Genomic DNA, 22,963 nt, shown 5'->3' with positions numbered 1-22,963 from the left:
ACATCTTCCGGCTCGTTGCGTAACAAATCAACTTGGCAAAGGGTACACAAACAACGCTAACTAAATATGAATACCTTTCTTTTAATTGCCAAAAGCTGTGCCAATATATCAAGATAGACGATGTCACCTGTAATACTATGATACATTTTTAGACGGACTTTTATACCACAAATAAATGGGATTTTAGCAAGGAGATAGTCACATTTAAGGCAAGTGGCAGTCTAGAATCCAAGTACTTCCGGTCAAATATGTCTCTGATTTCACAGTTAAAGCACAGGTGTCCGGTTTTATTTTAGTTTTCTGTTTTTTTGTATGATCAAATGAAGGAAAGCATTTAAAAATGGATTTTAAATGTATGTTAATGCGTAATTAATTCATGTTTCATCGGTTACATTCACGTAAGAGTGTCATAACGTGAAAAGAGGGCCCCTTTGTGCACGGCACTTCTAATCAATTTTATTGTGAAGGCTAAATGGCTTTCGACGGAAGTGATGTAGAACACATTGATGGGTTGGTGGAGCGGAAGCGACACAAACCAGAGTACTCGCGGGAAAAAATGGCGGAGTATTGTGGCTTCTTCACGTTCTTAACATCAGCAATTGAAAATGTTGTATTATAAGCCTCATCCGATGTTTATCTGGATGCGTGAGTACATTATTCGTGGTCGTTGAGTATTTGTGTAAGTTGTATTTGTCCACTTTGTCTTTTTCATTGCTTTGTTAAAAGAGTTCGTACCAGTTTGTCTGTAAAGGGGCTGGACTCTCCCTACGTTTCCGTCCTGTTGAACATGCCTGACCGAGGTCCTAAGTTGTTTCCAGTGCCATTGTTGTTCTGCTCTTCAATTGGTTTTCCTTTAATACTCAAGAAGTGCGATATATCTCTTGTTGTTATTTTTAAATCCCCTTTGAAACCCCCAGTAGTGCACGCGACTTTAACAGTAACGCTAGTAATCAAAAATATGTTGCTTATTTTGTATGTTGAGCGATGCAATAATATATGCTTTCAATCCTCCAGGTTTGTCACAGCGGTGTCTTCATATGGCTCTGTGTCTAGAGAGGAATACACAATGCAAGAAGGTATTTATTACAGTCATTTTCTGACATTATTGTGTCAATGTAGTGCATGGAATTAAGTTGAGTATTCAACATAATCTTTTATTTACCCCCTCAGAGTCACTGAACGTTCCCACCTCTGGCTACAGTAAAACGAATCAGGTGTTCACTCAAGAATCCCCAATCAAGTATTTTAAGTGTAGTCGTTGTATACTCCTCTTCAAATCCAAGGTCTACCTTTTTGAACACCTCAACAAAGTGCATGGCTGTGATGTAGATGCTGCTCTCAGAGAGGCTGGTTTAAAATACGCGGTGACTGACAAAGACAAAACTGACAGCAATAGCAACAGTGCAGAAGATGATTTTGAATGCCAGCACTGTGATTTTAAAGCTTGCAGTCGGGCAATTTTAAACGAACACGAGAGACAATGTCACAAAAAATCCGAAGATGTTATTGGAAATATAATCATTTCTGAAAACCCGGATACCAGCATAATTGTCATGTCAGCAAACCAGCACAGTGAACCTGCAGGAGCAAAAGAGATTTCCTCCGTTTTTTCTGTGATGTCTACCTCAAAATCGAAATGCACACTTAAGTCATCAAAGGATCTTAAGACGTACAAGCGGCCATTGCAAACCATTACCAAGTACTTTGCGGTATCATCTGGATCAAATGGGAAACCCCCAGTGGACTCAGCTGAAAGCCCACATCTTCTAGACAGCACCAAAGGAACCATCCTTTTGAAAGAATCCCCCTCCAGCTCCAGCCCAAACAGTAGTGGTGTGTTTAAAGTCACTGCAAAGTCCATGAATGATATCGCCAGTGTTTCTCACCGGTTTTTGCTAGATGACCAACTTATAAATCCTGACCCGAGTGCACCAAAGCCCAATGACCAATCCAGAGAAACCGTTCCTGACAACATTGGTAAAAGGGCAAACAGTGAAATCTCAAAATGTCCTCCTGCTAAAAAAGCAAAGTCAGAAAAAGAAGAGACAAAGCTCCCACAGGAAGGACAACAATCATCAAGCAACACAGAGTTTTCATTTGACGTTAGCGAAGATGAAGGAGAAAAGAAGCTTTGTCTTGTCAATGGAGACTCTGAAAGCTCAACAGTGTATTCTTGTAAGCATTGTGTCTACAGCGATGTGAGCAGTACATGTGTATCTACCCATTATCAGAACGATCACCCTTATGTGAGATATAATGCTGCTTACATTCAGGATCCAAGTGATAGGAGTGCTATCTTTCGTTGCCTGCAGTGTCCAGTTGAGTTTGTAAGTATAGCTGCCCTCAAGAGACACTACAGTGAAAATCACCCAGAGGCCCCAAACGTATTCAAGATGCAATCACGTGATGTCAGTTTGGTTTTCAAGTGTTTTTTGTGTGTGTTTACCACCAACGTATTGGAGGCATTGAAAAAGCATTACAAGGAAAGTCACCCAACTCATGAAGTGGATAATTCCTTGCTGTACTGCAGATATTTGGCGACTGGATGCCAAGAGGGATCAACTCAGTCAAATATAAGTGAAAAAGCACAGAGTCCAGAAAGACCAGGAGGGATTTCTCCTGAAAGTGCCTGTACACCATGTAAGGGAGTCCAAAATGACCCCTCAGCCCAACAGCCCAACTCCACAGGAGCAGATGTGGCCTTGTACCATTGCAACACATGCAAGTTTAGTCATAAGTCAGTTGTTGTTATGCATGTCCACTACCAAAAAAGACACCCAGGTCAAGAAATCACAATAGATAAAATCAAACAGTCAGATTGTGTCCCATCACGCACAACATCACCGATGGCGCTAGACAAGTCTCCAAACTCTGTGACAATAACAGAAAAATCTGCACCTCAAACGGACATCTCAGATTCTTCTAAGACAACAAAAAACAAAGCTGAGCAGTCGCAGCGTAAGTGCACATCGGAAGCTTCAAAGACTCGTTCAGAGTCTCCCAAAACCAAGAAAGTGGAATCTACTGAAGACGAAAGTAAATGCAAGGAGTTGCCCAAAAAACGCAATCGGGTGTCTACTGGAATGGGCAATTTATCCGGCATTTCTCCAAGCGGATTGTTTTACTGCCAGTTTTGCAGTTATTCAAGTACCAATATCAAAAGTGTTCTTGGTCATCATAATGCAAAACATTCTCTGCATGCACTAACGTGTATGGAAGAGATCATATGTTACAGTGCTCAGATGCAGAAAAAGAAACTCAAAAGTAAAGCTGAGGCCTCAGCAACGACTGCATCTTCTGATTCTAAAACTAGTAAACAAGTTGAGGTACATGGTTCAGAAGTTCTACGTGACCAGGATGATGTAGCAGACGCTTCTGTGACTGAAGATAATGCTTATGCATGTGCAGAAAACTTGTTTTACTGTCAAAAGTGCAACTATGGAAATCCATCAATAAAAGGTATCGCAAACCATCAAATCGGAATTCACAAAAGCCTCCATTACATGAGGGTATGTATTATTGAACATACAGCTGTGATTCGTGATCAAATTGAAAAATCTAAATCTCAAGCAAAGGAGTTCTCCTTTTCTACGGGTCTACCTCTTCCTCTTATGGGGGAGGGAGACGGAGATGTGTATTTCTGTCACTTTTGCAACTACAGAAAGAGTACGGTGGACTATGTAATGCGGCATTACCTCAAAAAACATAGTGGGTTTATGGTTACGGGCGAACTAATCCGTCTGTATACCGCTATGGTTCGCGAAAAGACAAAGAAACTACACTTAGAAACTGCAAACCAAGAAGTCACTCATGCATCCCTAGAGGGGAAAGGAAATAAAAAAATAAAGATGGTTGGCAAATCCCTCCCAGCTCCAGCATCACCCTCAATGACAGCCTCACAACCACAGAGGACCCTTCGTTGCTATAGATGCCCATACAGCACTCAATATGTGCAGGCTTTAAAGAAGCATATATGGAAAGTCCACAGGGCAAATCGCTCAATCACAGATGTTTTAAGAGTGTGTTTCAAACAAGGAACTTTACAGACGGGGTATCACTGTGACGTGTGTGTTTTCTCTCACGAAAAAGCGGCAGCAGTCCATGAGCACTACCAGGAACAACACCCAGGACGTAGCCCAAGCCTCGAGTACGTAACTACTCGGTTGTATGTCGGTCCCGATGCGCATCCTCCTAAAAAGAAGAAACTTCAAACGAAGTGCACCGATGGTATTAGTGAGGGTGATGGCACTGATGGCAGCTCACCATCTCAACGATCTGGACAAAATGAAACCAGGAATTATTCATGCAGAGCGTGCTCATTTAAAGGTAGCTCAGTGTCGGCCGTCACGCGCCACTACCGCGCTGTTCATCCGTGGTCTGTGAAAGAAGACGGTTCGGTCCTGGGTGTCGTCAACAGCAAGAGACCAAGTGCAAACAGGCAGGTGGAAGACGATGTAATGCCACGGACATTCGAATCTTACCAAGTGCCTCTTGGATTTGAAGCAAAAGCATCTTCCACATTGCTCAGTTGCCCTTACTGCCCTGTAAGATTTCTCACCCAGCACGGTCTCAACACTCACTGCGGAATGAAACACCATGAAGCTGTATACGAAGGTTACGATGAACATCAAGAGAAAATCCAAACGCGCATGCAAGTCTTCAAGTGTCCACATTGTACCTACGTGAATACCCTTCATCAAGGAGTTCTCAGTCACTGCCATATGAAGCACCTTGCCCTCGAGCCCAGAGCGGACAGTATTCACGCGGATGAAGCACAGCTATCTAAGTGGGTTGACTGTTTGAAGAGTAAAGGTCCTTGTGATCCTGGCAATTTCAGACTTCGTGGCTACATATGTGAAACCTGCCAACAGATTTGTGCAACACAGGAGAAACTGAATAAGCACTGTGAGAAGGACCATACTGAGACTGTGCCAAACACCGTGCCAAACAGCGTGCCAAACAGCGTGCCAAACACGGTGAAACCAGCCCCTAAACCATCGTCCATGGGTAAAATAAAACAATATAAGACTCTAAGCAATCGGGGATTAGTATCACAGTCTTCCTTTTTATGTAAGAAAATCTATACCGTGGTTAAATGCCAGTACTGCCGTTATAGTTGCAGCACAAAAATTGGGATCGACCGACACGTGCGTGTTCACCACAAGATGGCATATGTTTCTAGGCCTCAGGATTGCGTGTACAAATGCGTTCTGTGTTCCAGTTCCTATTACACAAAAATACTACTTGGAAGCCATTATGTTAAGAAACATGGAAGGGACAGCTTCTTAAAGTACTATGCACCGGTATACAAGCAGGCCCAGGAGAAGCAACCATCAACATCTCGTGACCGCCCTTTAACTCCGACACCAGAAAACCCTCCAGAGGCATGCAAAAGCAGCACGACGACAGAGGAAAGCAAAACAATGTTAGTCTACAGGTGTCCAACGTGTCCCTATGCGAATACAAGCTACCATGGCACGCTCACTCACTGCCAAATGAAGCATCCAGACCTCGTTGCCAGGGCAGATGAGCTCCAAACAGAGGAAATACTTGGAACCAACTTGGTCGGGTGTACGGTTGGAAAAAGTGCTACTGAAAGAGGGTACATTTGTCAAATGTGTCCACTAATTTATCCAACAATGAAGAAACTAAAAAGCCACAGTGAGAGGGACCACCGTCAGGCTCTGCCAGCAGCTCCTGGACATTCAGCTGACATTGAAACTGAAAAACCACCTGATCTCTGCTCTCAGGGCTCAGCATCAGAGGAGGCTTTAAAAAGCAAAACATCAACAACAGAAAATGGCCTCCGTCACCAGAGCACCGCTGAGACAAACAAAATGTCCGTACAGAACAAGGTAACACTGTACAAGTGCCACATGTGTAGCTATAGAGGATTCTATCGAAGATACCTGCTATGTCACTACAAAAAGACCCACAAATTGGATCCACTTACAACACGCAAGCTGCTACAGAAGTATAACAAATGCAGAAAGGCCAGGAAACAGCCCGAAGCCGAAGCTGAGGAAGGAGTGGCCATCAAATGTAGGAAGTGTCCGGAGTTGATTTTTGACTCCTCCCAGCTGCTCGTTGCCCACTATAGTACTTTCCATAGCTCAGATTGCATATTGGACTTCACGGTGTTATCCCAAGGATCAAAGAAGGGTAGTACAGGTCTTTACAGATGTGTCCACTGCAGTAAACAAATGAATGGAATTAGAAAGCTGTGGTATCACCTGGATTGCCACAGAGAGATGGCAAGAAAGAGGGCAGAGGCTGCAACGTCATTGCCAAAGGCCAAATCCATCGAGGTAAGTTGACTCTGCCAATATTGGGCATTTTACACTCTTGATCCTTTTTGCTGCATGCTTTAGCTACGCCTTGTTGACCTTTTGCTGCGTTTCATTTTCAGCTCTTCATGCAAGATGAACTTCTCACGTTGGAAACTGTGGACGAACCGGCCCAGTGGAACGTGACACCAGGTCAGACCGTCACTTTGCCGCCAAGCCCTCTGTCGCCACTGTCAAAACCCACGGATGAAGAGCAACCACAGCTGGAATCCAGAGAACAACACACTTGCAAACAGTGTCGGAGGACATTCATGTCGTTAAAGGGGCTGCGTTCGCATGAGCGCAGCCATGCAGCCGTGGCAGCCCTCAAGAAGATGAACAATGCGCCTACCTCAGTGTTAAAGCACAAGTAAGAAGAAACTTTGGGGATTTGAAATTAGGAGTGAAAAGAAATAATGACGAGTGTCATCAGCATTTAGTTGTGTCAGCAATGTGGTTCAATATCTGTTTCTTTTCTCTCTACAGCATCAACAAATATGTCCTGTTCAAAGCTGGGACCATCAAGCCCTTCCTCTGTAGTTTCTGTTCCTATCGGACCACCGTCATGGGCCTCTGGAGGTGTCACTTTATGAAAGTGCATCAAGGTGAGAAACCTGCACATATCCCACCTTCACCCAACATTCAATAAATTGATAGTTACTATGATGCATACTTTATGCTTTGTGCATGTTTTTCAAATAAGCCGTTACGAGTATACACTCCACCATATTTCTATCAGTGAGGGTAGGCTGAATATTAGAAACATCTCTTCCTATAACTTGATACAGTTCATTTGAACCATACCTCTCTAAAACAGTTTCAACACACACTGAACATTATAACCTTTATGAAGGTATTCACTAGGTTTACCCAGGTCTACTTAAGAAATTGGTAACTGAGTGTAGATGGAAACTGTTGCAGCTCTCTGCTTGCTGAGATTTTGATCAGGATGGTTTATTATCACTGACATCCAGCCACATGTTGTTAAATATGGGCTATTGTATTGTACTGAATTGTATTGTAATGAATAGCCGTCTCTGCCCGTTTTCGTATGTTGTAAAACTGTTGGAATTTACCAGATTGTGTCGCCCGTATGCTAATAATCAGCTTCACTGTACGGATTACCGATCTTCTGTCTTTCATTCCATGTTTGTACCACTAATGAATGCTCAGATGTCATGATGGAACCTGCTGAGACTGACGACCAACATGAGGAGAGCGTTCAGAGGGCCGACACGGAGCCCTTTAACTCATCAGAGGAATTGAACTATTGGCCTGAACCTGATGAAAAACCTGACATTTCTCAAAGCAAGTCATCCCTATTGTGTTTGTAAATCATAATGTATTTATAACTTTTTTCAGTAGTGGCTATACTGAGATTAAATACTGATTTATTGTACTTTGACAGAATCGCTGTACTTGGAGCCCCCAGATGTGCAGCGGCAGTTGAACCACTACAGCTGGAGGGCACAGGCTGAAACAAACGTGCAAGAAGCCAAGTTACCGGACAACTGTCTTCTTCACTGTGAGTTCTGCAATTTCAACACCGGACACCTGTCTAGTATGCGACGACACTACCTAAATCGCCATGGAAAGAAGATCCTCAGGTGTAAGGACTGCGACTTTTTCACTTGTTTTAGGTAAGTTACAACCCCCATAAGGATTTGTTTTAATGTAAAATTAATCTTTTTATTTTGGATATTTGTGACAGGAAACGTTGTCTCCAAACACTTGTCACTTGTTTCTCGTGCCTTTTTTATTAGGAAAACCCTGGAAAAGCACATGGAGGCGGGTCACTCTGCAGGCCAGTCAGAACCTACTCATGAGAAAGACCTCCGCTGTCCTTTCTGCCTCTACCAGACCAAGAACAAGAACAACATGATCGATCACATCGTCTTGCACCGCGGTAGGTTCGATGCTCGACAGGATTTCGGTCTTCGCGTCCTCATATATTCTCCTCCGTCACATTATGTTTTCTTTTCTTTTCAGAGGAACGCGTTGTGCCAATAGAGGTGCGACGCCCGAAGCTGTCGCGTTACCTTAAAGGCGTCGTCTTCCGCTGTCACAAATGCACTTTCTCAAGCGGGAGTGCTGACAACCTGCGTTTGCACATGACGAGGCACGATGACCTCAAACCCTACAAGTGTCGGCTGTGCTACTTCGACTGCACGTGGCTGAGCGACTTGGAGGCGCACCTGAGCGATAAGCATCAGGTGAGGATTTGTTACTAAACCCCTGTCTGTGCATCACTGGAATCCCTTTGTGTCTGAAGAATTTAGAAAGTATCCACTGTCAGGGTACCAGAATTTTGAAAAAATAAAGGGAATCATAGACACAGTCTTTGTCTCACATTTTCAGTAGCCATTAATATGCATTATAGAAAATAGAAGTTATTCGCTGAAGACTCCGGTGCTTGGGGGACACTGGAACTTGATTTCAGTCTTTTTGTTCTACTGTTAACATATACACATAGCTTTGCTTTTAATTCCAGTAAACCTTTAAATAAATATCCACCTAATATTCTAATGTTTATGATGGTGGCACCCAGTGCTTGATTACTGTGTCAGAAAAGCCATTCACAATTTCTGTTTGTTTTATTGCAGGTTGTGAGGAATCATGAGCTTGTGGGTCAGGTCAGTCTTGATCAGCTACAGGCAAGAGTTAGTAGGATGCCAGAAGAGGAGCCTTCATCTAACGTGGAGCACCACAACACTGGCAGTGAGGATGTAGAAACAGAGGAGTTTGTTACTGACTGTAATGAAGTTCTACTTGAGACACAAGCTAAAGACCCGGCAGAAAATACCACGAGGGGCGAAATTACACTACAGGCCGAGGAAGCATATCAGAAGCGAGAGCAGGCCGGAAAGAAGGAAGAAAGCACCGCCAAGAGCTGCGTGTTGGACCTTCAGTGTGAGAACGCAAAGCCAAACACTGTTGTCCAAGAGAATCGTGAGCAGGAACCAGCCCAACCCAAACTGGGAGATAGTGAGGACAGCAACATAACATTCACACAACAGAAAGAGGAGGCAGCAGGGGGGAGCTCACTGACATCTGGTGAAATAGCTGAGGATGTCAGCATCTGCAGGACAGATAAGAGGGCAGAGCAGGATGGAATGGTTAAGACAGAGGACATTGAGACAGAGGTTGTAGATAATGTTAGAAGTGAGCTGGTATTACTAGATGAAAGAGGCAGCACCCCTCTGTCCCACAGCCCCAAAAATCAAGTCGATACGGAGGCAATTTCAGCCCTCGCAAGGACAAATCAGATGCAGGCTAATAACAGCAGGCCTCAGGGGAGTTTTGCAGTTGCAAGGCATTTGCTAAGTCTCTCGTCCAAGTGTGCACAACTTAAGATGAGCCATGAGGAAAGCTTAGGGGTCTCATTTGCTAACTGCAAAAGGGAACAGGTGCACAATCAGAAAACCAGTGCCGAGGTAAGAGAGCCGTATGGGGAAATGCCAGTACTTGAGAATGAATATCTCAAAGAAGAAATGCAGCCTCTTGGTTGTTGCGAGGAGGAAGATGAGAGCGATCGTCTTGAGCAAAAGCGGGACGGAGAAGATGAGACGGTCACAAAAGACGCTGAGAACGGATGCACGAAACAGAAACATGATGGCATGAAGAATGCTGGTACTCCACATGTGGCCAGAGGTAAGATACGGAGTTGATGACAATGAGTATACATCAGTCTATTATAATTTACAGAACATGCGGTCAGAGCACTTGCACCCAATTATTTTTTTAATAGCCTGCACTCCAGCGATGTCTTGACACATCAAGATTGCCCTGCATCAATGATAGGGCCCCAGCTTACTGTCATTTTCATTATCGGTTAATCCGCTGATCATTTTCTCGATTAATCGTTCAGCGTATGAAGATGTTTGTTTTGTCGGACCAAAAGTCCAAAGATATTCTGTTTACCATCGTATATAACAGAGAAAAGTATCAAATTATCACAGTTGAGGAGTGGGAACTTGTGAGTCATTTGGTATTTTTACTTGAAAATTTACTGAAATGAAAAATGTATGATAAAAAAAAATGCTTCTCTCATTAGTCAGCGGACTTAAAATCCCCCCAAAGGCAGCATTTAAATGTGTGCAAGTTCCAGTTTTTCAAATATGAGGATGTTCTGCTTCTTTTTCTGTTTGCTATTATCGTAAATGTAATATATTTTAGTGTAAGATGGCCAAAATACGATTTCATCTCGGCCTCCTGTGAATTGTGATTGGTATTTGTCACTATATTTTGATATTTTATAGTATAGTATTTAATTATGACTAGATGATTGAAGTAACAGCAGAATCATAGTGGGTTGCTGCCCTAGTTGGGTTTGTGAAATGTCATGTGACACCGGCCTGTTTCTCTTGTTCTTCAGGTGCTCTCACAGTCACCGATGGAGCTGCTGAAGTCTCATTACCAGCAGCTACTGAGGAGAAACCGTTTACTTGTGAGTTCTGTGGACGAAACCTCATGAGCAGCTCTGACCTGCAGCGTCACATCGTGCGACATGGATTATAATATTTTTCATTATGTTGTGGGCGGTTACGAGGGCTTTCCCTATTTATTTTTTTGTGTGGGAAGCTTTGGACTTTATTTTTCATGAACTGTCCTGGACTCTTACTGTGTAAATCTGTACAACCTGGTTGCAAAAACATGTTTCATGTTTTGTAGAATGTAAACCTTTTTCTATTGACATGTTTTTATGGTACAGCTCTTGTGCGTAGGATATGGTTTGAGTAACTAAAACTTAACCGAGACTTTGACTGTATAAAGTGTGACACGTTGACATTAATATCTTTAAAGACAATAATGGATATCCATGAATATCTATCAGCCAATGCAAAGATCCTTTCTTTTTTTTTTATTATTCCTTGAGTGTATGTGAAGATATTAATCACGAATACTGTAAAACATGCAAAACTGTTGACACTGTGAATAATTGTTACACGTAAACTGGTAACTAGACCAACCTTTAAAAAACACTGATTGTGGGAACAGCTTGTGCTGCCTTCAGGTGCTGTTAAGTATTTGAACATGAATTGGTGTGTACCTTGACATCGAGGAAGTGAGTCATTTAACCAGTACTAAAGTAGTATTTTGTTTGAAATAAAGTTCTGTTAACTTTTTAAAACCCCTTGTGTTGTATGATGTCGTTTAGCCAAATTGTAGCCCAATAGTGAGCAACACCTAATTTATCACAATGCAAATTAAGCTATCACTTGTATTACTAAAACTAATAAGAGTAAGGCAGTTTAATGTGTGGGAAGAACTTAACACGTAGCTACTGTCCCGGTTTGCTATAACGAATGTTTGATTTACCCGTTGGCTTCGCCCGGGTAAATATGTACGACCAACGGACACAATTGGATGTGGAACGCGTAAATACGAGCTTCCGATGAACACCTGAAGGCGGCATTTTCGTCTGTGCGCGCTGGGTTGGTTACGACATTCTTGTCGTCCAAATGTAAGAAGACACCGCTTCCTGGTGTGGACCTATAATAATGGACTGATGAGAGAGAGAGAGAGAGAGGTAGACCTGCTCGAGTCGGGTAAGTGCTTAGTGTGATCTGTTTAGGTTGATAGCTTACGAGTCTGCACATACTGCAAGTATAGAAACTGTGTAAAATGCGACCGTTCGCGTGGTTAAATGTCGTTGCGGTGTCCGAGGAGAGGTGATGCTGATAGATATTGGTCAATCTCACTTGCTCGATGTCATACATGGTGGAGGCGACTATTTTGTCGGAAATGTGTTATTTATCAGAGGCACAGTTTTGGGACTAATTCCAGTTAAAATCTGTTTTCATGTCGGTGCGTTTACTGAGGAGTTAATAATAATTAGATCAACTTTGATCTGACATTTGTGGTTGCAGTTGTTTCCTCCTTCCTCCTTGAGCAACACCTTTTTTTCGTTCTTTCCTGATGACTTACTGGAGGTAGTAAATGGATACTAGTTGCAACTTTACTGGCATACATCTACTTTTGTAAACATCTATTTGTTTACATATAGCATATCAGTCACGTTGCCTTATTAACAACTTTCACATGTTTACACAGGGTTTAACTGAGCCCCACGTGGAACTAAACAACTCACCCTGTACATTTTTGTGCAAAGTTCTGCTCAATCTGCAGATAACTAACTCACTGTCTGTATTAATGCTTAATTCTACTGGTTTCCTACTGACTAATTTTCTAGAAAGTAACTGACATGTATCTGCAAATCATAGGAAGTTTTCTGGTAATAACTATATAATGTGTATTACTTATTAAAGAGACACTGAGACCCTGTTCAGTTGAAACACTTCCAGTTAATTCAAGTTATTAATTAATTAGAAATATAACCTACAGTGTGCAGCAGGCCAGCTGAACATGCACAAATATATAAACACACAACATGTATGCAGGATGAAGTTTCGAATAATAAATTAATAACAAGTGGAATATTTACTGGGTTTTAAAAGAGCAGCATTTCAAGGATACTTGCTAAACTCTAACATCTGTCTGAATTTTGTCCTTAAATGCCCAATATATATTCCCATGTAAATAATTTATTTCAAGAAAGTTATGAGGAAATTACAGACCTGTAAAAGTAAGCTGTTTGTTATACTTTCCCAAGGGTTCATTTGTTCCTGTCTTTTCCTAACATATACTGTATGTGTTTTACGTATGAACAGGAACAGAAAAGACGCCGTATTTAGTCCCAGGAATGTCAGCCGCAAACAAACCCGCAGAGGATGGCAGCTCCTTCTCATCAAAGGTCATCAACATTGTGTTTATCACCCTGCTGTTGGACCTGCTGGGATTTACACTGATTCTACCTCTACTTCCTTCTATTTTGGACCATTATGCACAAACGGGGGTTAGTTTTGTTTTTTAAAAGCCATCAGTTTTTGATGATTCAACCAGCCTTACGTCCTAATTTGAGTTGCATTTGATTGCATGTAAATTAAGAGAAATTATTATCACCTGTGACGATATTTTCAGCAGTTAAATCATCGGACTGGTTTGGAACATATGGGCGCCAGACAATAAGCTCTTGTTCCCTTGGCAAGACAGTTGTACATCAGTTTCACCGATTGGAACCGGTGTTTGTAGTTTAGAAACTGACTCTGCTGTTTGAATCATGGTGTGTTTTGGACAGACAATGTGCCGAATCTGATGCTCTGTTGAACAAAGGAGGCCTTGTGTGAAGAATCTGTTCCATAAAAACCAGAACCAACTCAGTGATTCGATTAGCCATCATGTGCTGTGTCTGTGTGTGACTCTGCATGCTGACTCATTCTGAACAGACATATTCACTAGTATTGTTCGTGTGTAATGTTGTATATTCTGTGTTTTGTCTTGTTGGACAGGATGGCGTATATCAGTCTCTGCAGAGTGTTGTGGACTGGTTCAGGGAGGTCGTCGGGATTCCTATGGAAAAGAAATACAACAGTGTCCTGTTTGGAGGTATATTGGATTGATTTCATGTTCAATATAACGTATGTGGAGCTCTACTTTTCATGACTGATTAAAATTGTTATACTGCCAAGAAACTGGCCTCATTTGTTTGCTTCTCAATTTGCCTTTCAGGTCTCATCGGGTCGCTGTTTTCTCTTCTGCAGTTCCTGTCGTCGCCTGTAACCGGGGCTCTGTCAGACCGTTATGGCAGACGACCCTTGCTCATTCTTACCACAGTGAGTAAAATGCCATATCACACTACTTTATGTTTTTTTTTACGACTTTACAATATAAACTTCAGTATCTTTTCACATTGGAAGCCACTAGAGTCACTGACTCGGCACAGTCCCCACTCCACGAAACCATGCAGCTTTTACCATCAGCCGTGATTCATTCGGGTCTAATTGGGTGCCTTGTGTTCCAGTTAGGGCTGATGTCCTCCTATGCGGTCTGGGCCGTTTCCCGGAGCTTCAGCATGTTCCTTTTGTTTCGGGTAATTGGGGGCATTTGTAAGGGCAACGTCAGCCTCTGCACTGCCATCGTGGCCGACTTGCCTTGCCCAAAAGCACGGAACCGAGGAATGGTAGGCGCATACTTTCTTTGGCCATAACAGGAAATGTACTGTTAAGATATGGCATCCAAAAAAACCCATAATGTGATGTGATGCATGCTGTGATGCATGCTGGAGGTTCATGTATGAAAACAAGCTCTGCTAGTTTCCATTTGAATCTCATTGTTGTGCTGTTTGCCAGTGAATAGCTTTGTATCTCACCTTCAGGTAAATGTCCTAAAATCTAACTTTAATTTCATTATGACCAGGCTATGATCGGCATTGCCTTCTCCCTAGGCTTCACTGTGGGACCTCTGATGGGTGCCTACTTTGCCCTCAACTCCAGAACAACAGGGATTGTCTTCTACCAAACTCCAGCTCTGCTCGCCTTGGCCTTCAGCGTAGCTGATCTGCTCTTTATTTGGGTCGTGCTGCCAGAGACGCTCACAAAGGATGTCCAGGTTGGCTATCGAAACATTCACACTGCCAACTGACAAACTGAATCACTTGCAGTTTTACTCAAGTTTTGTGCAGCATGTTGTACGAGATTTACATGAGAAGATTGGTACCGCTCTCTAATGTCTGTACGGTAAATGTGAAGCTTCAGCCAGTTAGCTTAGCTTTGTATGAAGGCTGCAAAGAGAGGGAAACAGCTTGTCTGGCTCTGCCCAAAGTTAACAAAATACGCCAACAAGCAATTTAAGATTGTGCTTGTTTAAAAAAACGGCCTATTGTTGTTTCACCTGGGGTTATGTGCCAGACTACTTCTTGGTTGAAAGCAGTATTTTCCTGACAAGACTCCAGGAAGTAATTCAACCTTTTGTCAGACCGAAGCTGGGTGGAGCTATGCTGGGAATTACCTGGTGTCATTCACCCAACTCCATGATCTAAGAACAATATCAGTGTACATTGTCCTGTCATAACAAGTACCTTAAAGCAAACAGAAGAGTGAGGGAGCTGTCAATCAAGTGCAGTTTATACATGCCCTCACAAAAATCCACCACGCAAGCTCACATAAAATCAAGTGACAGCAAAACATACTCATTCAAAACAATAATTAAAGGTTAAAGCATCATCACGACACACTGATTGATATACTATGTAAGAGTCATGGTTATTGTTTTCACTCAGTGATAAAGTTAAACACCAGTTTATTTTCGTTAGTGGCTGAAAACTTTATTTTTCTCACAACAACATTATTCTATTTTAAAAGATACAGATCGTTTTTCTTGTTTCATCCTAGGCTTCATCTTCGGGGTTCGGGGACTCCAGGGACCTCCTGAACCCATTATCTTTGTTCCATTTTTCAGCTGTTACCAGGACAAAAGATCCGCCTCCAAAAGAAAGTGGGTACTGCACATACTGAACTCCTCTGTAGGGAAAGAGGCCTACATCCATTTGACCCATATAAAGCATGAATGAACACTGAAAGATAAAAGGTGGAAATGTCTTTACAGGAATGCAGAAGCTTCAAGCATTGGGCCTGGTTTATTTCTGCTACCTCTTCCTGTTCTCTGGTCTGGAGTTCACGCTGAGTTTTCTCACTCACCAACGCTTCCAGTTTACAAGGTATGAACTCAAAGATAAAGCTGTGTGCTCTATCAGTTACAGTAAACGCACCCGAGTAGCAACCCTTTGATTTTTACGAGCATTTTTCTCTCACTAGTATGCAGCAGGGAAAGATGTTCTTCTTCATTGGTGTCATCATGGCTTTGATCCAGGGGGGTTATGCTCGCAGAATCAAACCCGGGCAGCATATCATGGCTGTTAGAATGGTAGGAGCATCTTCTGTTTACATGACAAAAATCTGTACAGTGAAATACTCTTCATGGTGAAAAGACATGAACCACCGCTACACCTTTGTTTTCTTAAGCAACCACGTTTCTCATTTTTTTAGGCAATCATAGCATTAATCCCAGCGTTTATTCTCATCGGGCTCTCATGGAATATAACGATGCTTTACGCTGGCTTGGCGTTATACTCATTTGGTGAGCTCACTTTATATCATATGTCCCCTTAACAGAAGTTAAGCCATTTATTGTACCCAAGAATGTGTGATATTAGTTAAATGTAACTGATAAACGATGGCTTAATGCACTTGAGTAGAGTCAGATTAGAAAACGAGGTAGAAAAAAAAGCTGGTATTATTAGAATACCTGATTGAATAAAGGTTGAATAAAAATAAAACACAACATACAACCAATCACACATTACAGTTTGTATGCAGCAGGATAATATCCATAGACATGAAAATGTAAAACATGACATATAGCTACATCTAGAGAATGTATTTATTTATGTTAAATGCAATGTATTGTTTGTTTACATTTTATGTCATTTATAATTTGTTTATTTTTGTGACAGCGGCTGCAATAGTAGTTCCATGCCTGTCGATGCTTGTTTCTGACCACGGTGAGCCTGTTTATTAGTTCATATTTATGGAAACTCACAACCCATTTTGATTAGAGTAGAATGTGCATGATGTTACTGATTATCTACTGTGGATATTGCTCCAGGGTCGGCCAACCAGAAGGGCACAGTGATGGGGATTCTGCGAAGTTTGGGTGCCCTGGCCAGAGCACTGGGACCAGTTGTGTCATCCTCCGGTAAGGAAGCCAGATGGCAGTAATAACATCAAATGCTGCTGAAATTAGTTGACAATTTATGAAACATTAGGCAGCACACACAAGCCACTAACTCTTTTGAGAGAATAATCTTTGAATTCCTCAGTTGTAATACCTCATTCTGAAGAAATAGCATGGAAACTGGGCATGGTGTCAATTTAACGGTAAAATTGTGTTTGTGTTTCCTTCACAGTTTACTGGATAGCTGGAGCTCAAACCTGTTTTCTTCTCACATCAGCCTCTTTCATTATTCCTCTGGCTCTCCTGAGGACAGCCAGAAGGCTGAAGGATGAGTGAGAGACACAAACCCTTGACAGAGCCTCTGCTTGCAGAGACATTTTATAGCTCATATGAATGTTATGATGTTTACATCTGCTGGTAAAACAAGCACCTGTGTCTTACTTTGACACAAACAAAAATAATGATAAGATGTATGCTTTCTGCACTGTTTGCCAAGCATCATCACATGGAACAACAAAATAATGCAAGAAGACAATGCACATGCCAAAACCAAGAGATGTTATTGTACAAATTAGGGTATTGCCTTTGAATGTGCAAATTTAGAACTGCTCATAATGTGAAATGTATGGGTTAGAGTGGGGTACAAATAACATTTGTGTTAATAGATATACTTTTATAATGCAGTATTTTATCATGCACTCAGATTTTATATTTTACGAAGCAACATTTTATTTTAGCTCACTTTACACATGTGGATATTATATTTTCTTGCTTTAAAAAGAGAATAAACGGGTTAGTCAACATCTGTGTATGAAAACGAATCATTATTTTACTTAAATATTGTACAAAAGGGTTTTAAATAAACTTAATTACAATGGTGGAAAGTAATCAAATACATGTCACGTAAACACTTTGAAGTAGGCTGCTTGTACTTGTACTTCCATGTTGTGCTACATGATACTTGACTCCACTGCATATATTTTACAGCAGGTATATTTTGCTGCTGTTGAAGATGTCACATAAATCCACCCAACATTATAGACTGTAGTAAAAATCCACCTACCTGCTGCAATTTTAAAATACTACTTGCATATTTATACCTAAATATTTATTATTATCAAAATCTTCTGCATAAATGAAAAAATATTGAATTACAGGAGTAAAAGTGTTCTACCCAATCTGCAAGACATTGTACATCATTAATACTTTCTAATTAAATAAGTATTAGTATTAGTATATAACACATTTAGGATAAATGTATAGTTTAATATGGTATGTGTGGTATTTTTAATTTATTTATTACTTTTTGTTTGTTTTGTTTTCGGGAAATATTCTAAGTCTATTGGCTGGTCAGAAGGTGGCGCTCATGCACCAATAAACTGGATGCCAACCACCGAAGAAGAAGAAGAAGAAGAAGAAGAAGCAGCAGTGCAACAGTGACCGATAAGCCACCTGTGTAATGGCTAGTCTCCGTTAATGGTTTATTTTCTCTAGTGTAACCCATAGTGTAAGTTTGTTTCACTTTATTGGGTTTCAAGACAAGTTAACGTTGATACAGATCGTTTGAAATAGCTCGCGGTAACTTAAGCTAGCAAATTAGGTTTGTGGCTAACACACGCATGTACAACTGTCATAGAAATGAACTTCGTAGTGTCATTTTGCTTCATAAGAAAATACAAAATAAAAACAGAAAGAAGCGGCCAGAAAGTCTGGTGTTAAGTTACGGCAGTTGTGAAGGCTGAGGCTGGGTGGTTATTGTCTTTTAATAGTTTTCTCTTAATAAGTCTCCTTAAGTAATACAGCAATTTATGGAGGATGGAGATGTGGGACAACCATGTCAGTTTGTGTGTGATGCTACAGCTGTAGTCTGTTTGTGAGGAAGTCTAATAACCAGGGGCACATCGTGGTACACATGCCCAGATTGCTACATTTAAAACTCAGTTTCACTGGGGGAGATTTTGTTGAATGCTGAGCTGAAATCAGAAAACACAAATCTGATTTCGGTGTTTTTATTTTCAAGATGTGTGGGAGCTGAGGTGAAGACGGCATTACACACTAACATCTCAGTGTTTGTGCAGCTGATTCACTCTGACACAAAAGGAATGCCTGTTGCAGCAAATCAGTCCTCCTTTGTGAAAAAGCCATTGACAAGCCATTGTGTGTGTCTTTTCATTTGTGTGTTAGGGAGGACATTACCGGAGAAACACCATGTTCCCAGCCAAGCTGACCAGCCAGTTAACTCTGAACACCCTGAGGAGGATTCATTATGGAGCTCTTTGCTCCCTGTCGAACGTCTTCCTTCACACAGAAGGAGGGAGGACTAGAGATGGGACGAGTCTCCACTCAGATTCCAGCGTGTTGAAGAGAGGACTTTACGGCCAGAGGGTTTTGCACCCTTCACTCAGACCACACGAAACACGGCAATATGGGAGACGATCATTCAGTTTATCAGCTGCCACAGTTGTGAATTCAGCACCCGTTCCTGTCCAGCCGTACCTCCGGTTGATGAGGCTGGACAAACCTATTGGTGAGTACATCACATCTATCTGTAACCTAATGTTATACAAAGACTGATGCTGTGTGTGGATATCATGTAAATATTGGTTTTAAAAAGTAATATTGGGATTGGTTCTGCATTATTTTAGTGCAGATGCTTGGAACATTGTCAAATCTGCATTTTGTTTGGGATCTTTCTTTGGGAGTAATTAACCCAGTTGTGTAAAAACCAACTTCATGAGAATATGATTGTGTGTTAGAAAACACACAATGACGTGAAGATAGACGGACTAAAAAGGTGAACTTGGTTTTCAGCTGCATTATCCAAGAACATTTTCCAAAGTTTATATTAAAAGTGGTATGTGCTATGAAAGATATTTGTATCAGCTTAAAAAAAAACATATTAATGCATCCCTACGTTTATATCTGCTTTTAATACTTAAAGTGTGATGTTCTTCCCCTCACATTGCCACTCACATTGACCTAACCCAGTCTGTGTTCTTGTTTATACTCTCAAATCCTAATCTCTTGTTTAGTTCACTTGAGTGATGGTGTGTCACGATAACTGCTTTTGTTGGAGGATATATCGTCCCAGAAATAATTGAGATATATTGTAATTTCAAGATCATTGTATGCCACTGATATATTAATATAAAAATAATGCAAGCGCATCCTTTCAAAGAGCAGTTCACTTTTAACTGTTATGAATATATAGGCATTGGAATTAGAATGTGAAAAAAATATTTAAGTGTACATTAAAATAATATAAACGTGTGTGTGTGTGTTTTAGGGACATGGCTGCTCTACCTCCCGTGTACATGGAGCATTGCTCTGGCTGCCGACCCCGGATGCCTCCCACATCTGGGCATGCTCACCCTGTTTGGTGCAGGTGCCCTGCTGATGAGAGGAGCGGGCTGCACCATCAATGACATGTGGGATAAAGACTTTGACAAAAAGGTATGTGAAGCTAATGTATAGCCATTTACGTTGATAACCATAAATACCGTGTTTTCAAAGCCATGATACCGTCACTCGCATAGCCGCAGCAAATACCACCCTCCATACTACTATACTACGGCAAGAAGTATACATTCCTAATATGATTTCTGAACTCACTTAATGAAAGTGTTGATGTTTTTGTGCAGGTGGCCCGGACGGCAACTCGACCCATTGCATCAGGAGAGATTTCTCAGAGGCAGGCACTGGTCTTCTTAGGAGGGCAGCTTTCACTGGCACTCGGGGTTCTCTTGTGTCTCAACTATTACAGGTACCCAGTGATCTTCATGTTGTCATTAGATCTGTATAGTCATCAGTTTAGGAACATTACAGAAACATAGATGGAACAAATTACCAAGTGTGTAGGTCAGACAAAAAACTTTAGACTTTATTTCTTGTGCTGTCCCATAGTTAGATCATCGGTAATGTTGCTGTGTTTTGGGGTTTAAAAGGAGGACTGATTAAACCAAGCACAACATATTGCAACGCTCATATTTGCACCTAACTATTGTTTTAGGGTTTAAACACTGGATGAAACTCTTCACCAGTTGCGTTACTTGCAGTCTGTTAATGTACAAGAGCAAGTACTATATGTTAGAATACAGACTGGAAAAGACAAAACAGCAAAGTCGTTTTTATATCTAAAGGCTCAACATTGTTTGACTCACAGTTTTCATAATGCTCTCTACAGCATAGCTTTGGGCGCTGCCTCTTTATCTCTTGTCATCTCCTACCCGCTGATGAAGAGGATCACCTATTGGCCACAGTTTGTGTTGGGTATGTACTGTATACGGTTCTCCTGTGGTGTTCTACATATAAAACCAAGGCTGCATTCACACCAAATCATGCGTTCTTGAATGTGGGTAGTGCTTTCGGGCTGCGGAAGTGTGGCTCGCAGGAGATGCCCAAAAAAAGAGGCGTAACGTCGGGTTGTGAAGAGTCACAACCCGACGTTACGCTACGGTGGCCGGTCACGTATACAGTGATCAATGGACCGTTCAAATCAAATGGACCATTTAAGTGACAACACGGCGCTAATCGCCACACAGCCAGATTTAGGTGTGAATGCAGCCTAAAAATCCTTCCCATCAGCAAAACTAAAGTCGGTCTCATGTGTCTTCCATAACTTCTGTTTAGGCCTCACCTTTAACTGGGGAGCGCTGCTCGGCTGGTCTGCTGTCAAGGGCTTCTGTGATTGGTCCGTATGCCTCCCGCTGTATTTCTCAGGAGTGATGTGGACGCTGATATATGACACAATTTATGCACATCAGGTGACGTATGGGGCTCCACAGATCTCTGCTGTTCTACTTTATGTTTTATAGAAAGCACTGACATGAACATTTTCAGGCACTCACATTTAGCAGAAAATGTGGAAGAAATTGTTCACTTTTTAACCTTAATTATAACCGTAATGTCTAATATTGATTGTTCTCTGTTTGATAATAAGGATAAGGAGGACGACATGAAGATAGGAGTCAAATCTACTGCACTGAGGTTTCATGAGCAAACCAAACCGTGGCTCAGCGGCTTCATGGTGGCCATGATGTCAGGACTGGTTGTAACTGGAGTCAATGCTGAACAGACTCTCCCTTACTATGCTGTACTGTCCACAGTGGCCGTTCACCTAACGTATCAGGTGAGGAACATGCTGTTGTACAGTGTAGCCTGAAGGCTCTCTGCCAAAGGGTTGATTATTCCAGTACGTATGGTACAGTTTCATTCCACAGTGGGATGTTATCACAGTTTATCTGTTTGAGTCTCTAACATTCCATTTAAAACGTGATATTTCCTCTCCTCTCGTATAGATTTACTCATTGGACATTAACAGACCAGAGGACTGCTGGAAGAAGTTTTCCTCAAACAGAAACCTCGGACTGTTGTTACTTTTAGGCATTGTTGCCGGCAATTTGTGGAAAGAAAGAAGAGAGACTTTGCTGCAAAACGACGAAGCGGTCAGATAAGTGAGATCAGCAGAACAATTTACAGAACATCACAATCACATGCTGCAATGTTGGGTTTTTAATTCTGGACGAAGCCCCATGAGACAACAAAAAGACGTACCAGAAGCTGTGTCATTTTAAATTTAAATTTAAAATGTATTTCTTTGCTCGTGAAAACATTTACAGATTTAAAATGTCCTTTCAATGAATATTGTTGAAATTAAATTATTAAATAATACACCTCCTAGTACATACAAATATAATTCACCTCTATCTTCAAATGCTGCTAAGTGGACCTCCAGTTGCTGCACAAATAAACACAAAACAACATGTAGTCACAATAAACATGCATAATGTGTTGTTTATGTTCAAAGCTGCATTAACAATTTTTACCACTAGAGAGCCGACAAGTGGCCACCGTAGGAAGTATTTACTGGTTGTTTGGTTTAATTTCCAATTATTGAGAAAAATATCTGAGTCTTTATTTTCACTCTCTCATGAGTGACTTGTTTACTTCACACCCTGTCTGAGATTGCTTCAATATGCTGTTGAAGTAAACTGTTGAACTCTGAGATTGCTGGATGGAATTGGATGCTGCCAATTTTTTTTGAATGAGTTTTTTTTAGATTATCA

General features: G+C 41.4%; 3 protein-coding genes across 6 annotated transcripts; all 3 read left to right on the top strand.

The window, feature by feature from the left end:
- The first annotated feature begins 525 nt into the window (after window positions 1–525).
- Window positions 526–11,457, top strand: LOC142964223 (zinc finger protein 462-like). 3 transcript variants are annotated; one of them, XM_076104445.1, is made up of 11 exons: window positions 526–645; window positions 1,015–1,076; window positions 1,171–6,308; window positions 6,410–6,696; window positions 6,813–6,931; window positions 7,500–7,634; window positions 7,735–7,966; window positions 8,090–8,232; window positions 8,316–8,539; window positions 8,930–9,977; window positions 10,702–11,457. In XM_076104445.1, the coding sequence occupies exons 2-11, from the start codon at window positions 1,067–1,069 to the stop codon at window positions 10,842–10,844; spliced, it is 7,479 nt and encodes a 2,492-aa protein (XP_075960560.1). In that variant the 5' UTR covers window positions 526–645; window positions 1,015–1,066; the 3' UTR covers window positions 10,845–11,457. The 3 variants fall into 3 exon arrangements, with proteins under 3 accessions (XP_075960560.1, XP_075960561.1, XP_075960559.1); XM_076104446.1 differs by having other exon boundaries at window positions 542–679; XM_076104444.1 differs by lacking the exon at window positions 526–645 and adding an exon at window positions 743–867.
- A 126-nt stretch (window positions 11,458–11,583) lies between these two features.
- LOC142964224 (major facilitator superfamily domain-containing protein 10-like) lies at window positions 11,584–17,701 on the top strand. Its single transcript, XM_076104447.1, has 13 exons — window positions 11,584–11,875; window positions 12,998–13,182; window positions 13,676–13,772; window positions 13,896–13,999; window positions 14,188–14,346; window positions 14,583–14,774; window positions 15,557–15,659; window positions 15,771–15,882; window positions 15,980–16,088; window positions 16,211–16,301; window positions 16,678–16,725; window positions 16,830–16,919; window positions 17,131–17,701. The coding sequence occupies exons 1-13, from the start codon at window positions 11,836–11,838 to the stop codon at window positions 17,232–17,234; spliced, it is 1,434 nt and encodes a 477-aa protein (XP_075960562.1). The 5' UTR covers window positions 11,584–11,835; the 3' UTR covers window positions 17,235–17,701.
- A 557-nt stretch (window positions 17,702–18,258) lies between these two features.
- On the top strand, window positions 18,259–22,902 carry coq2 (coenzyme Q2 4-hydroxybenzoate polyprenyltransferase). Of its 2 annotated transcripts, none has more exons than XM_076105121.1 (8): window positions 18,259–18,405; window positions 19,083–19,425; window positions 20,185–20,351; window positions 20,540–20,661; window positions 21,082–21,167; window positions 21,528–21,661; window positions 21,838–22,026; window positions 22,196–22,902. In XM_076105121.1, exons 2-8 carry the CDS (start codon window positions 19,107–19,109, stop codon window positions 22,349–22,351), a joined length of 1,173 nt encoding a protein of 390 aa, XP_075961236.1. In that variant the 5' UTR covers window positions 18,259–18,405; window positions 19,083–19,106; the 3' UTR covers window positions 22,352–22,902. The 2 variants fall into 2 exon arrangements, with proteins under 2 accessions (XP_075961236.1, XP_075961237.1); XM_076105122.1 differs by having other exon boundaries at window positions 18,295–18,354.
- Window positions 22,903–22,963: the final 61 nt, after the last annotated feature.

This window comes from Anarhichas minor, unplaced genomic scaffold (genome assembly GCF_050575085.1).
Source record: "Anarhichas minor isolate MPS153535 unplaced genomic scaffold, ASM5057508v1 ptg000030l, whole genome shotgun sequence".
Taxonomy (NCBI): domain Eukaryota; kingdom Metazoa; phylum Chordata; class Actinopteri; order Perciformes; family Anarhichadidae; genus Anarhichas; species Anarhichas minor.
The sequence above is the reverse complement of the archived record's forward strand: the minus strand, read 5'-3'. Positions and strand labels throughout refer to the sequence as shown.